This window comes from Muscardinus avellanarius (assembly GCF_963383645.1).
Source record: "Muscardinus avellanarius genome assembly, chromosome: 12".
Taxonomy (NCBI): domain Eukaryota; kingdom Metazoa; phylum Chordata; class Mammalia; order Rodentia; family Gliridae; genus Muscardinus; species Muscardinus avellanarius.
This window is the reverse complement of record NC_137798.1, coordinates 27,987,651-28,000,253: the sequence shown is the minus strand read 5'-3', so window position 1 is coordinate 28,000,253 and position 12,603 is coordinate 27,987,651. Positions and strand designations below refer to the sequence as shown.

At 48.9% G+C, this 12,603-nt stretch overlaps 1 protein-coding gene across 1 annotated transcript; it reads left to right on the top strand.

Annotated features, from left to right (window-relative positions):
• Positions 1 to 10,040: 10,040 nt before the first annotated feature.
• Positions 10,041 to 11,429, top strand: LOC308270954 (sperm motility kinase-like; the record flags this gene model as incomplete). The annotated part of the gene is made up of 1 exon (XM_080707096.1): positions 10,041 to 11,429. The coding sequence occupies one exon, from the start codon at positions 10,041 to 10,043 to the stop codon at positions 11,427 to 11,429; it is 1,389 nt and encodes a 462-aa protein (XP_080563222.1).
• Between the last annotated feature and the right edge of the window lie 1,174 nt (positions 11,430 to 12,603).

Here is a 12,603-nt window from a genome sequence, read left to right as displayed (position 1 = left end):
TTCGACCTCTGGGCTATACTCTCAGACGTATTTTATACTTTATTTGGAAATAGGGTCTCACTAAGTTGCTGAAAGCCTCACTAAGTAGCTGAGGCTGGCTTCAAACCTGTGCAATCCTCCTGTCTCTAATTCCCAAGCGCTGGGATTACAAGTGTGTGCCAACATGCCCGGCTTGTTTTTTGTTTTGAAACAGGGCCTTGTTAAGTTGCCAAGGGTTTCATTAAATTGCCAAGGCAGGCCTCAAGCCTGTGATACTCCAGTCTCAGCCTCCCAAGTACTGGGATTAAGTGTAAACCACCTTACCTGGCTATGGCCTTCCTTCTTAAGGCTGAAAAATAGGCTAATGTATGTAAACACCACATATTGTTTATTCATTCAGCTCTTGATGGATGCTTGGGTTGCTTCCACCCTTTAAAATCATTATGATAGCCGGGCGTGGTGGTGCAGGCTTGTATTCTCCGTGCTTGGGAGGCGGAGACAGGAGGATCATGCAGGTTTGTAGCCAACCTTGCTGGCTTAAGAGACCCTGTTTCCAAATTTAAAAAAAAAATATAAAATAGGTCTAGGAGTATAGCCCGGAAGTAGAAGGAACCCCAGTACCACCAAAATAAATAAATAAATAAATAAATAAATAAATAAATAAATAAATAACAAAAAATAAAACCATTATGATATCTAATTCCAGAATATTCTCATGACTCCAAAATGAAACCCATGCTCCTTAGCTCTCCTTAGTCACTCCCATGTCGCTCTCCTGTCCCCAAGCCTGAACTACTGGTCTACTTGATGACTTTGTTCATTTCTTTTAACCTATAGCTTGCTGTCTGTCTGTCCATCTCTCTCTCTCTCTCTCTCTCTCTCTCTCTCTCTCTCTCTCTCTCTCCTTTGCTTTTTTACTTCCAGTAAGTTGGTAGTTGGGTCTGGAGTCTGGATCAGAGTGGAGCTGGATTTCAGGGCACTGCTGTATCAGAGAGGCTGTGAACCTCTAAAAGAGAGCGAAGTCCAGTGGGATGTGGAGGCCACATCCGGATCCCCAACTGGGAAGGAGACAGGAGGGAGGACAACGGCAGGTTCAAGGCCACCCTCAGCAACTTAGTGAGATTGTTTCAAAGTAAAAAATTGGGCAGGGGCTGGGTTTAGAGATAGATGCACCTGGGTTCAGTTCCCAGTACTGTGGGGAGCCATTAAGGTTTTCCCCTTATCTTTACTAAAAACATACTTCTGACTGTCCTCGCCCAGAGTCAACAAGGTTTGGGGCCTTGAAAGCTTCAAGGTTACTAATGCTAATGATGATATTGTTCTGTCTGAGCTAAGACTAGGTTTGTGTTGCATCAGGGTATTGTTTGACCCTGCCCGGACATTGGAATTTTTCCCTCCAGGGTAACCTAAAGCAAAAAACTATAAATACCACTAGAGAAGAAGCCCCAGTGTGGGAAGCCAGGGTGTGGCATGTCAGCCCAAGATGGCGCCCGGGCTGACTGCCAAGGATGGTGGTCTTGGTTGGCGCATGCGCTGTTGGTCTTGGCTGGCGCATGTGCTGTTGTCAGTATCACTCACCTCATGCATGGACTGTGATGTAATGCCTTGTGGTTAGGCCAGTACACCTATGAGGTACCTTCTAGGGAGCATGGGATGGACATGGGCGGAATGGGATTGGTGGATATTTTGGGAACAGGCTTGGTATGATATATAAGGAAACTGCTGCGGGGAATAAAGAGGAAGTAGCTTCATCAGCAAGTCGGCGTTCGTGTGTTTCTTCCCTAGGCTCTGCTGGTCAGAGCCTTAGGGTCACAGCATAGTGGTGCCAAAACCTGGAAAAAAGAAGAGCCAGGTGTGGTGGCGCATGCTTGTAATCCCAGCATTCGGGAGGCTGAGACCTGGAGGATCGTGGTTTGCAGACAGCCTCAGCTACTTAGGCCCTCTGCAACACAGTGAGACCCGGGACAAAGAAAAGGTAAGGTCCACAAGGTAAGTGGCGAAGGGATAGCGCTATAAGGTTCACGGCATAGTGACGAAGTTAAGGCTCGCAGTACATGATGAAGAAGGGATGGGGTCACAAGTGACTACGTCGAGAGTTAGGACTGCAGTAGAAAAAATCCTAGCTAAGGGAGGAGTGACAGTGAAAGAACGTACGATAGAAAAAATTTTGAATACGGTGGCAGAAGAGGCTCCATGGTTTTTAGAGGAAGGGTATGTAAATATTCCTCAGTGGGAACAGCTGGGTACTGACCTACAGTTAGCAGATGAAAGATGCCCGTTGCCCCCAGGCACGTTGGCTATCTGGAGGTTAGTAAAGTCATGTCTGTTGGATATTTTGGGTCGTTACCAACAAGTTTTAACAGAGGGAGGGAAGGCTTTGAGGAAGTAAAAGAGCAAATGTCTCAACAAAGTCAAGAAAGTCCCCTTGAAGCCGAGGAGGAGAGCTTTAGTTCTGATGAGGAAGTTGCAGAGATGGTCGGCTCCCTAGCTAGGGCGAGGCTGCGCCCGCCATCTTATCAGGAGGAGCCGGAGCCGCCCGGCCCATCGGCCCCCCCCTTGTTTACACCGCCTCCTTATAAGGAGCGATCACATGGTAGGAGCAGGAGTGCTGCTGTGTGGGCTAGGGTCCCTGCAGTCCCAGGTGCTTTTCCTGTCCTTTTAGATCAGAATCAAGAGATATCATCAGCTGCTAGATTGGAAAGTAATTCAAAGGATTAAAGAATCAGTGTCTACTTATGGTATGCAAGCCGCCTTCACAATAACGCAAGTGGAGGGACTGGAACGGCATTGCATGACCCCATTTGATTGGTCTAATTTATGCAGGGCTGTACTCTCGGGGGGAGCATATCTTAATTGGAAAGCCACTTACTTGGAATATGCCATTGAGCAGGCGGCTGCCAATGCTCAGGCAGGACAGCCTGCCTGGAATGTAGACATGCTTATGGGACAGGGGGCTTTCGTAAATAATCAGATAGGTTATCCACAACAAGTGTATGATCAAATCAATCGTTGTGCCTTGAAGGCCTGGAAGATGTTGTCAGGATCTGGTGATCTTGGAGCAAGCCTATCTAAAGTCATGCAGGGACCCAATGAGCCTTTCGCAGATTTTTTGGCCAGGTTGGTGGAGACAGCTAGCTGAGTATTCCCTGATGTAGATTCAGCAATGCCTCTCATAAAGCAATTGGCATATGAGCAGGCTAACAAACCATGCCGAGATGCCATCAGACCATATAAACAGAAAAATTTAGATGTTTGGCTCAATCAAGGTCTGCCGAGATATTAATGAAGGTGTTATACAGGGCCAGGCTATTTCTGAAGCTATTGTGTCAGGGTTGAAAGGAAAATCCAGGTCACCAAGGGTTGGGTTTTTCCTAGGGGCCACTGAGCAAATTCTAATCAAATGGAAGACCGATCAGTCTGTGTGGGTATCTCAGTGCCCCCTTACCAAGGAAAAGCTTAATGCTGCCCACCAGCTGGTAAATGAACAACACCTCAAACCATCCACATCCTTCTGGAATACGCTCATTTTATGTTATTAAGAAAAAATCTGGTAAATGGAGACTGCTGCATGATTTGAGGGCTGTCAATGCAGTTATGGAACTTATGGGCCCAGTGCAGCTTGGCCTTCCAATGATTTCTGCACTCCATAAAGATTGGCCTCTGTAGTGATTGATTTAAAAGACTGTTTCTTTTCAATTCCTTTGCACGTTAATAATACAGATAAGTTTGCTTTTACCCTGCCAGCTATTAATCATGCTTATCCAGATGCCTGTTTTGAATGGACAGTGTTACCTCAGGGTAAGGCAAACAGTCCCACATTATGTCAACTATATGTGGACAAAGCCCTGCAGCCCATTAGAGACAATTTTAGGTCAGCCATCATATATCATTATATGGATGATATTCTGCTGTGCGCAAAAACTACCAAAGAAGTGGAACATATGTTGGTAATTGTGACTCAAGAACTTAAAAAATGGAATTTGAACATAGCACCAGAAAAGATACAGATGAATTCGGCAAAAACTTACTTAGAAACCAAATTAACCGATACCATGGTACACCCTTTAAAGGTCACCCTTAGGGTTGATTCACTCAATACTCTTAATGATTTTCAAAAGTTGCTGGGGGACATAAATTGGATTCGTCCATATTGTAGATTAACTAATGCAGAGCTACAACGTCTATTTGACTTGCTTAAAGGTGACTCTGATTTACAGTTCCCACAAAAACTTACCCCGGAAGCCCGATCATGTCTTAGACTGGTGGAAGAATGGTTGGCTGAGGCACAAGTGGACCGTCTGGATCTAAATAAGCCCTTGCTTTTGTGTGTCATCACATCTGACTTGTCACCCTCAGGAGTACTTTGGCAAAATGGTTCATTGATGTGGGTATATTTATCTCACTCCCCAAGTAAAGTGTTGCCTTGGTACCCCGCTGCGGTGGCACATGTAATTTTGAAAGGCATTAAACTTAGTGTTGCGTCACTCGGGCGACAACCTGATAGCATTATTACTCCTTACACATCTAAATAAATTAAAACCCTAGCTGGGGTTAGTGATGATTGGGCCATTCTGTGCACTGCAATGATAGGGCAGTTTGATAATCATTACCCCTCACAACCCTGGTTGCAATTCGTGTTAAAACAGCCTTTGTTATTTCCACGCTGCACTCGTTCTCAGCCTATAGCAGGAGCTATGAATGTATTTACAGATGGATCCAAAGGAGGGACGGGAGTCATTTATGTTGAAGGCCAGGAGCCACGAAGCTATTTGTTTCCCTTTATGTCTGCCCAGGCAGTTGAGTCGTGTGCTGTACTGCAAGTATTTCAGGAATTTGCACTGGTGCCTTTTAATTTAATTTCTGATAGTCATTACGTGGTGCAAGCTGTACAACTGTTGGAGACTCTAGGTCAAATTAAAGCCTCCTCCTCAGTTGTTCAAATGCTTCAATTAGTGCAGCACTTGATTTGGAAGCAGAAACAACCTTTTAGCATTATTCATCTTTGTGCCCACTCAGGCCTCCCCGGGCCCATAGCTGAGGGGAATGCTCTGGCCGATTTGCATACCCGAACGATTTTTGCCCTTCTAGCTTCAAAGCCTATTCAGTTAGCTGCCAACTTTCATAAGAAGTTTCATGTTAACGCTACTACCCTCAGATTGAAATTTAAGATCACTTGAGAACAGGCAAGAGACATAGTCCTGAAGTGCACTCAATGCTTGCCCCTATTGCCCCAGCGCGGGGTGGGAATAAACTCCCGAGGCTTGAAGCCTCTACAGATTTGGCAGATGGATGTTACCCATGTTAGTGAGTTTGGAACACTTAAATACGTTCATGTCTCTGTAGATACCTGTTCAGGCATTGTTTTTGCCTCTGCTCATACTGGTGAGAAAGCCCAACACGTTATTCCTCATTGTTTAAAGGCTTTTGCTGCTTGGGGGATTCCTAGCCAATTTAAAACAGATAATGGTCCAGCATATACATCTCAACGCTTTACAAATTTTTGTAAACAGATGGGCATTAGGCTTTCCCATGGCCTACCCTATAATCTGCAGGGACAAGGAATAGTAGAAAGGGCCAATAAAAACATTAACTGTGCTCTAATTAAACAAAAAGGGGGAATTGGGACCCACTGGAAGTCTCCCAAGGACAAACTTAATCTCATTCTTTTTATTTTAAATTTTTTACAGTTGGATTCTGAGGGCCATTCTGCAGCTGAACCGCATAGCGGACTAAAGGCCTTAGGCCAAGTTTCCGTCCTCTAGAAGGAGGTGCTTACAGGAGCATGGCAAGGGCCGGACCCTGTATTAACATGGACACGAGGAGCGGTTTGTGTTTTCCCACAGGACCAATAACACCCGGTGTGGGTCCCGGAACGCTTGACACATCCAGCTGAAGGAAAAGGAAATGCTTCCGCCAAAGAGCCTAGAATTGAAGCTAATACTGAGACTTCTCCTGGTGTTGGAATGCCTCTTTGTTTTCCTTAAGCTGTTGTGATGCGGAAACTGGAGCCGAGACTTCAAAAAGACCATACAAGACTTACGTTTGTCAATTGTTGCTGTAAAAAATACCAGAGTGGAGGTGGCCACGGATCAACAATGGATGGACATGATTCATGGGACAGTAGGGTTTTTAAAAGACTGGGGAGGAATGGTGTTTGGGTCATTTCTTCTACTGACAGTATGTGGGACGCTATTTATCTGTATGTGGTGCATGAAGAAGAACATGGCAACACAGCAGCGCATGTTGGTCCAAGCTATGGCTGCCTTGGAGGCTGGTAGCTCCCCCAATGTCTGGCTTAGCATGCTGGATCGGTAGCCAAGGATGGGTAAGACTGCTCCATCCTCATATCAACCTAAGACAGGCAGGCAACCATAATGTTGCTGAGCTGATGACGGGTAAGAATGAGTGAGTTGGAAGCGGCAACCTAAGACAGGCATAATCTCAAGCCTTGTGTTCTTAAATAAATAAAAAGGGGGAGCTGTGGGAAGGCAGGGTGTGGCATGTCAGCCCAAGATGGCGCCCGGGTTGACTGCCAAGGATGGTGGTCTTGGCTGGCGCATGCACTGTTGGTCTTGGCTGGCGCATGCGCTGTTGTCAGTATCACGCGCCTCATGCATGGACTGTGATGTAATGCCTTGTGGTTAGGCCAGTACACCTATGAGGTACCTTCTAGGGAGCATGGGATGGACATGGGCAGAATGGGATTGGTGGATATTTTGGGAACAGGCTTGGTATGGTATATAAGGAAACTGCTGCAGGGAATAAAGAGGCAGTAGCTTCATCAGCAAGTCAGCGTTCGTGTGTTTCTTCCCTCAGCTCTGCTGGTCAGAGCCTTAGGGTCGCGACACCCCAGTATTGGCCAGTAGAGATATCGACCCGGGAGTTGACTGGCGATCCTTCCATGCTTAGGAATAAATCATATTTGGAATTTAATTCTTAAGAGTTATATTATTTCATCCTCACTTCTCTCTTCGAAACCCATACTTTTGCCGGCTGGCTCTGGCACAGTACCAAAGGAAAGTCTGTAATGTCAGATGATCTGTTAACCATGCTCATAATTGTGGCCTGGTCCCATTAACTCTTCAAAGGTAAGAAATGGCGACGTTGTGATTCTACCATCTCTGCTTCATACATTAGCTGCTTGGCGTCCTCTGTAAAGAGACACTCCCCCTGCTGCTACGAGAGTGCCCTGAGGACAGTGTAATAAAGACATAAATGTTGGATTCTGTGCCTTATTTACACTCATAAAAATAATGAGTCGGTTCTCAAGCATCCTCCACATCTGTTAAGTTTTTTGGGGGGAGAGATGGTAGAGTTTTATAAACCACCACTGTAAATCCCGTCCTAAAAATGGGAAAAGTCCGATGTGTCCTGATTCTGGAGGACCTAAGTCTTGCGGAAGGGACCATTGGCAGCAGTAGGCAGCATTAACTTCTATCAGTGGCTTTACCTGCTGAACATGAAGCCAAAAGAAGGTCAGATCAGCAGCTCCAGGCAGCCAGGGAGCAGGCCGGCCAGGCTGGGCAATCACCAGCAAGGTCGGGAGAGGAAGGCAAGGTGCGAGAGCTGCTGGAGAGCGAGAAGGGAAGAGGACATTTCCAGGTTCCATCTCCCGCGCACCCCGCAGGCCGGCCGGCCTCTCTCCCCCGCACGTGGCAGTTTCAGGGTGCAACCGCCTCTCTGCTGCCGGCCTCCCGGGTCCTCTGTGCTCAACAGATGGTGGTGGTGGCCCTTGGGCGGGGTAAGGCGAGGGGTGGAGGCGGTGATGGTGTGCCAGGCTCCTCGGCCTCTCCCCCTGGGCTGCTCTGGTCTGGGCCATGGAGATCATCCAGGGCCAGGTCGATCTGCCAGAAACAGCCTAGGATCCTGGTACCCAGGACTCAGACAAAACATACCATAGAGGTAGTGGTGATGGGAGGAGGGACCACAACTGGCCCTCATGGGACCCCACTGAGCCCGGGGTGGAGCACACCTGTGCTCAAGAGGATGGGACAGAAGCCCAGATGTCAAGGCCAGCCTCGGCAACTTAGCACAACCATATTTAAAAATATAAAAAATAGACCCCCAGGAGTGGTGGCCCACGCTTGTAATCCCAGCATTTGGGAGGCTGAAACCAAAGGATCGCGGTTGGCGGAGAGATTCAGCTACTTAGTGAGGCCCTTTGCAACTCAGCGAGACTGTGTTTCAAAATAAAAAATAAAAAATAGGGGAGGGGGTGTAGCTCAGAGGTCAAATGCCCCTGGGTTCCATCCCCAGACCTGCAAAAATACTAATAAACAAAAATATAAAAAACAGAGCAGGGAGTGTAGTTCAGAGCTAAAGCATCCCTGGTTCAATCCGCAGTACCACCACCACCACCACCATCACCCAGAAAATGAGCCAAATGAATCCTGAGGGATGATCCTGAGATTCATTCTGGAGCCTGAAGAAGAATCACAGACTGAAGGTTAAGATTAAAAGCCAGCTTAGGGCCTTTGCCTTATTCTTTGAAGTTATGGTTATTGTGAAGCACAGACTGTTCAAATCATTATAGATATGGGCAAAGAAGAAAGGAAGACTTATCAATCAGGGTCAAGAATATGAAATGAAAACTCATTTTAAAAAAAGTAAAACTAAGCCAGGTATGGTGGCATACACGTGTAATCTCTGTACTTGGGAGGCTCAAACAGCAAGATTGCAGGTTCACAGCCAGTCTCCGCAATTTAATGAGACCTTGTTTAAAAATAAAGAGTAAAATAGGGCTGAGGTATAGCTTGAAGATAGAATGGCTCTGGATTTCATCTCCAGCACCACACAAATAATGATAAAATAATATGTGTGTGTGTATGTGTGTCTGTCTGTCTCTCACTGGGGATGAAACTCAGAGGCATTCTACCTCCAAGTTACACCTCTAGCTCTCTATTTTTATTTTGAAACAGGGTCTCACTAAGTTGTGGACAGTTTGCTAAGTTGCTAATGCTGGCCCTCCTTTCTCAGCCTCCCAAGTACTGAGATTACAGATGTGAGCCACACCTGGTAAGATATATATATATATATATATATATATATATATATATATATATATATATATATATATGTATTTTTTGTGGTACTGGGGGTGGAACCCAGAGGCTTTCTACCTCTGGGCTATACTCCCAGCCCTTTTTATATTTTATTTGTAAACAAGGTCTCACTAAATTGTTGAGAGCCTAAGTAGCTGAAGCTGGCTTCGAACCTACATGATCCTCCTGTCTCAGTCTCCCAAGTGTGGGGATTACAAGCGTGTGCCACCTAACCCAGCCGTTAAGATATTTTAACTAGAAATAATTAAAAAAAACAAAAACAAACCCTGAAGATCCTACTAATTTCTATTTCTTCTCTCTCTCTCTCTTTTTGTGTGTGGCACTGGGGATTGAGCCCAGGGGCATGATTCCTCTGAGCTACACACCCAGCCCTATCTTTTTAATTTTTATTTTAAAACAGGGTCTCACAGGTGGATGAGTTTCACTACTTGCTGAGGCTGTCCTTGAACTGCGATCTTCCTACTTCAGCCTGTTTAAATTTTTATTTTAAAACAGGGTCTCGCAGGTGGATGAGTTTCACTAGTTGCTGAGGCTGTCCTCGAACTACATTCTTCCTATTTCAGCCTCCCAAGTATTGGGCTTATAGGCTTGAGCCACCACCCTTAGCTCAAAGTTTAATTTCTAAACAAACATCACCTCCACAACCCACTGAAGCTAAAAGCTTCTAACCTTGCTTATTAAAGTGGAGAAGTCCTGGAGGCCCAAAGGTGAGCGGCCCCAGTGGACCACGCCCAGCCGTGACCTCCACGTGACCTCACAGGGACGCTCAGGGCTGCTGGGTTTTGTCCATTTGTGCAGGAAGCTCTTGGTGGTGACCGGTCGGACTCCCAGATAGCGATTTGGCGGTTGGTGGCTTCGGATCGATTTGTTGGTTTCCGCTTTGGGCTTTGTTGTTTTGTGTGTGCGTTGGTTTGTTTGGGGTTGTTATTTTGCTGTTGTTTTTGTTGATTTTTGTTTTGTTTGTTTATATAGCATCGATAGTTGCTGTTGCAGCTTTCGATGGAGTGTAATAAGAGCGAGTGTAGAGAGGCCAGGTCAGGCCTCACGGCCCCCTCTCCCCGCGAGGATGGCCTCACGGACGACTATGTGGTCCTGGGGAACATCGGCAGGGGCAGTTTTGGCCAGGTCAGACTGGCCCGCCATATCCTCACGGGGACCCAGGTGGCAGTGAAGGTCGTGTCTAACAACAACCCGCTCCTTCGGGCGGAGATCGCGGCCATGAGGACAGTGGAGCATCCCCACGTGGTGCAGCTGTTCGAGGTCATCGAGTCGGCCGAGCACGTCTGCCTGGTGATGGAGCACGTGAGCAGGGGCGGGCTCCTGCGCAGCGTCCCGCGGTCGGTGGGCATGGAGGAGGCCCGGGCCCGGAGGGTGTTCCGGCAGGTGGCGAGCGCGGTGCGCCGCTGCCACGAGCTGGGCATCGTGCACCGCGACCTGAAGCCCGGGAACATCCTCCTGGACGCCCAGGGCAACGCCAAGGTCATCGACTTCGGGGTGAGCTGCCGCTTCACCCCCGGGAAGAAGCTGAACGCGTTCTGCGGCACCCCCCGCTTCAGCGCCCCGGAGATCCTGTGGGGCGCAGAGTATGGCCCCGAGGTGGACCTGTGGAGCCTGGGGGTGGTGCTCTATTTCATGCTCACGGGCCGCTTCCCGTTCAACGGCCGCACCGTGGAGGAGCTGCGGGAGCAGGTGATGGAGAGCTACTCGGTGCCCCACCACGTCTCTGCCCCGGCGCAAAGGCTCGTCCGTCGGCTGCTGGCCGTGGACCGGACCCGGAGGCCCAGCGCTGCGCAAGTGCTGGAGACAGCGTGGGTGAAGCAGGGTAGGGGGCCTCCACTTCCGACCCCGCGGACCCCCCGGCGCCCCAACCCGGCACTCCTCAGCGTCATGCAGCACCTGGGCTACGACCGCCGGCAGACCCGGCTATCGGTGGTCAGCAGGACCTTCGACCGCGCCATGGCGACCTACCTGATGATGGAGCGCCAGGTGAGCCGCGGGGCAGGGCCCGAGCCTCGGGCTGTGGCGCCGCCCCCCTCCCCAGCAGACCCCTCCGCGTTCCCGCCGCCGCCCAGGAGGAGAGCCAGCCAGCCCGACCTCCACCGCCGGCCAGTGCCCTCCGCGGACTCGCTGGGCCGGCAGGGGGACGGTAGAGGGGCCAGCCTGCCCGCCATCGCCCTCAGCTGCCCGGCGAAGAGGACCCCGCCCTCCAGCTGGAGCAGCAGTGCCCAGGATGGCAGGGAGAGCTGGAGGCGGGCCGCCAGGGAGCTCTGCACCAGCATCCTCCGCAGATGCTGCTGCTGCGTGCTGGGCCCTGGAGCCAGCAGAGTGGCCCCAGAGGGCGGGGGGCAGAGGCGCCCCACGTTCAACAACAAGGTCGCTCCCAAGTAGCCAGGTGGATGGAATCCCGACTTCGGCCAGAGTGGACTCAGCTGCAGGATGAGGTGCTCCAACTGTCCAAGGCTTCTCCACGCAGATTCCAGTCGAGGGAGAAGCAAGAATTTTTCCCAGTGATTTCCTCTGTTTAATAAATTGTTTATTTTTCTTATAATAAAAGTGAGATGTTTCTTAATACATTTGTGTTTCTCATGAATCTTAAAAGTGGTACTCCTCCTCAAAAATGATTAAAAAAACTTATGGGATAGGAGCAGAGAGAGGTAAAATAGGCTTTAAGATGCTTTAGATTTCAAACGTAAAGTTTCAAGGACACAGTCACTGAGCAGGCTGCAGTGGTGTACACCTTAACCCTGCGGCAGGAGCCCGGCTTTGTCCTTGAAGATGACTCTTGGCCAGAAGCCAAGAAACTAACCAAAAGAATAAAACCTCTTCCCCAGACCTCCTCCCCTGTGGACACAGCTGGGACTTTCTGGGCAGCCATGAGGGTGGACAGGCTCACTGCGTTCTGCTTTGCTATCTTATGCTAGGCTTTCCACTCACCAACCCTCCTCTAAAAATGTGAGTTAGCATCTCGTGTATTTTCACACCAGTGAATAAACAGCCCTGCTGTATCCTAATCCAGCCTGTGAGTTCTCCTGTGAGCTTTCCTGCAACAATCCCAGTACTTGGGAGGCTGAGACAGAAGAGCTGTAGGGGGTCCTAAAATAGGGCTGTGGTATAGCTTGGAGTTAGAACGCCCATGGGTTCAATCCCCAGCACAAAGAAGAAACCAGCTGAGCCAGAGGGCACAAAAGCAGGGAGGCTGAGCCTGTGGTGTGGTGCATCTGTGATCCCAGGCCCTGGACAACTAAGGCAGGAGGGTTATAGGTTCAAAGCCAGCTTCAGCAACTCACATACATACATCCAGGGTCACACATAAAGAGGCCAGGGATGGAACTCAGTGGTAGGACACCAACCCCTGGGTTCAATCCCCAGTATCAAATAAGGCAGGGAGGCTGGTTGAGAAAGAAAAGGATAAAGTTTGGGGTTCTTTTAAGATGAGTGCAGGGACCGGGCGTGGTGGCACACGCTTGTAATCCCCGCGCTTGGGAGGCGGAGACAGGAGGATCGCGCTTGTTCAGAGCCAGCCTTGCTGGCTTAAGAGACCCTGTTTCCACATAAAAATGTT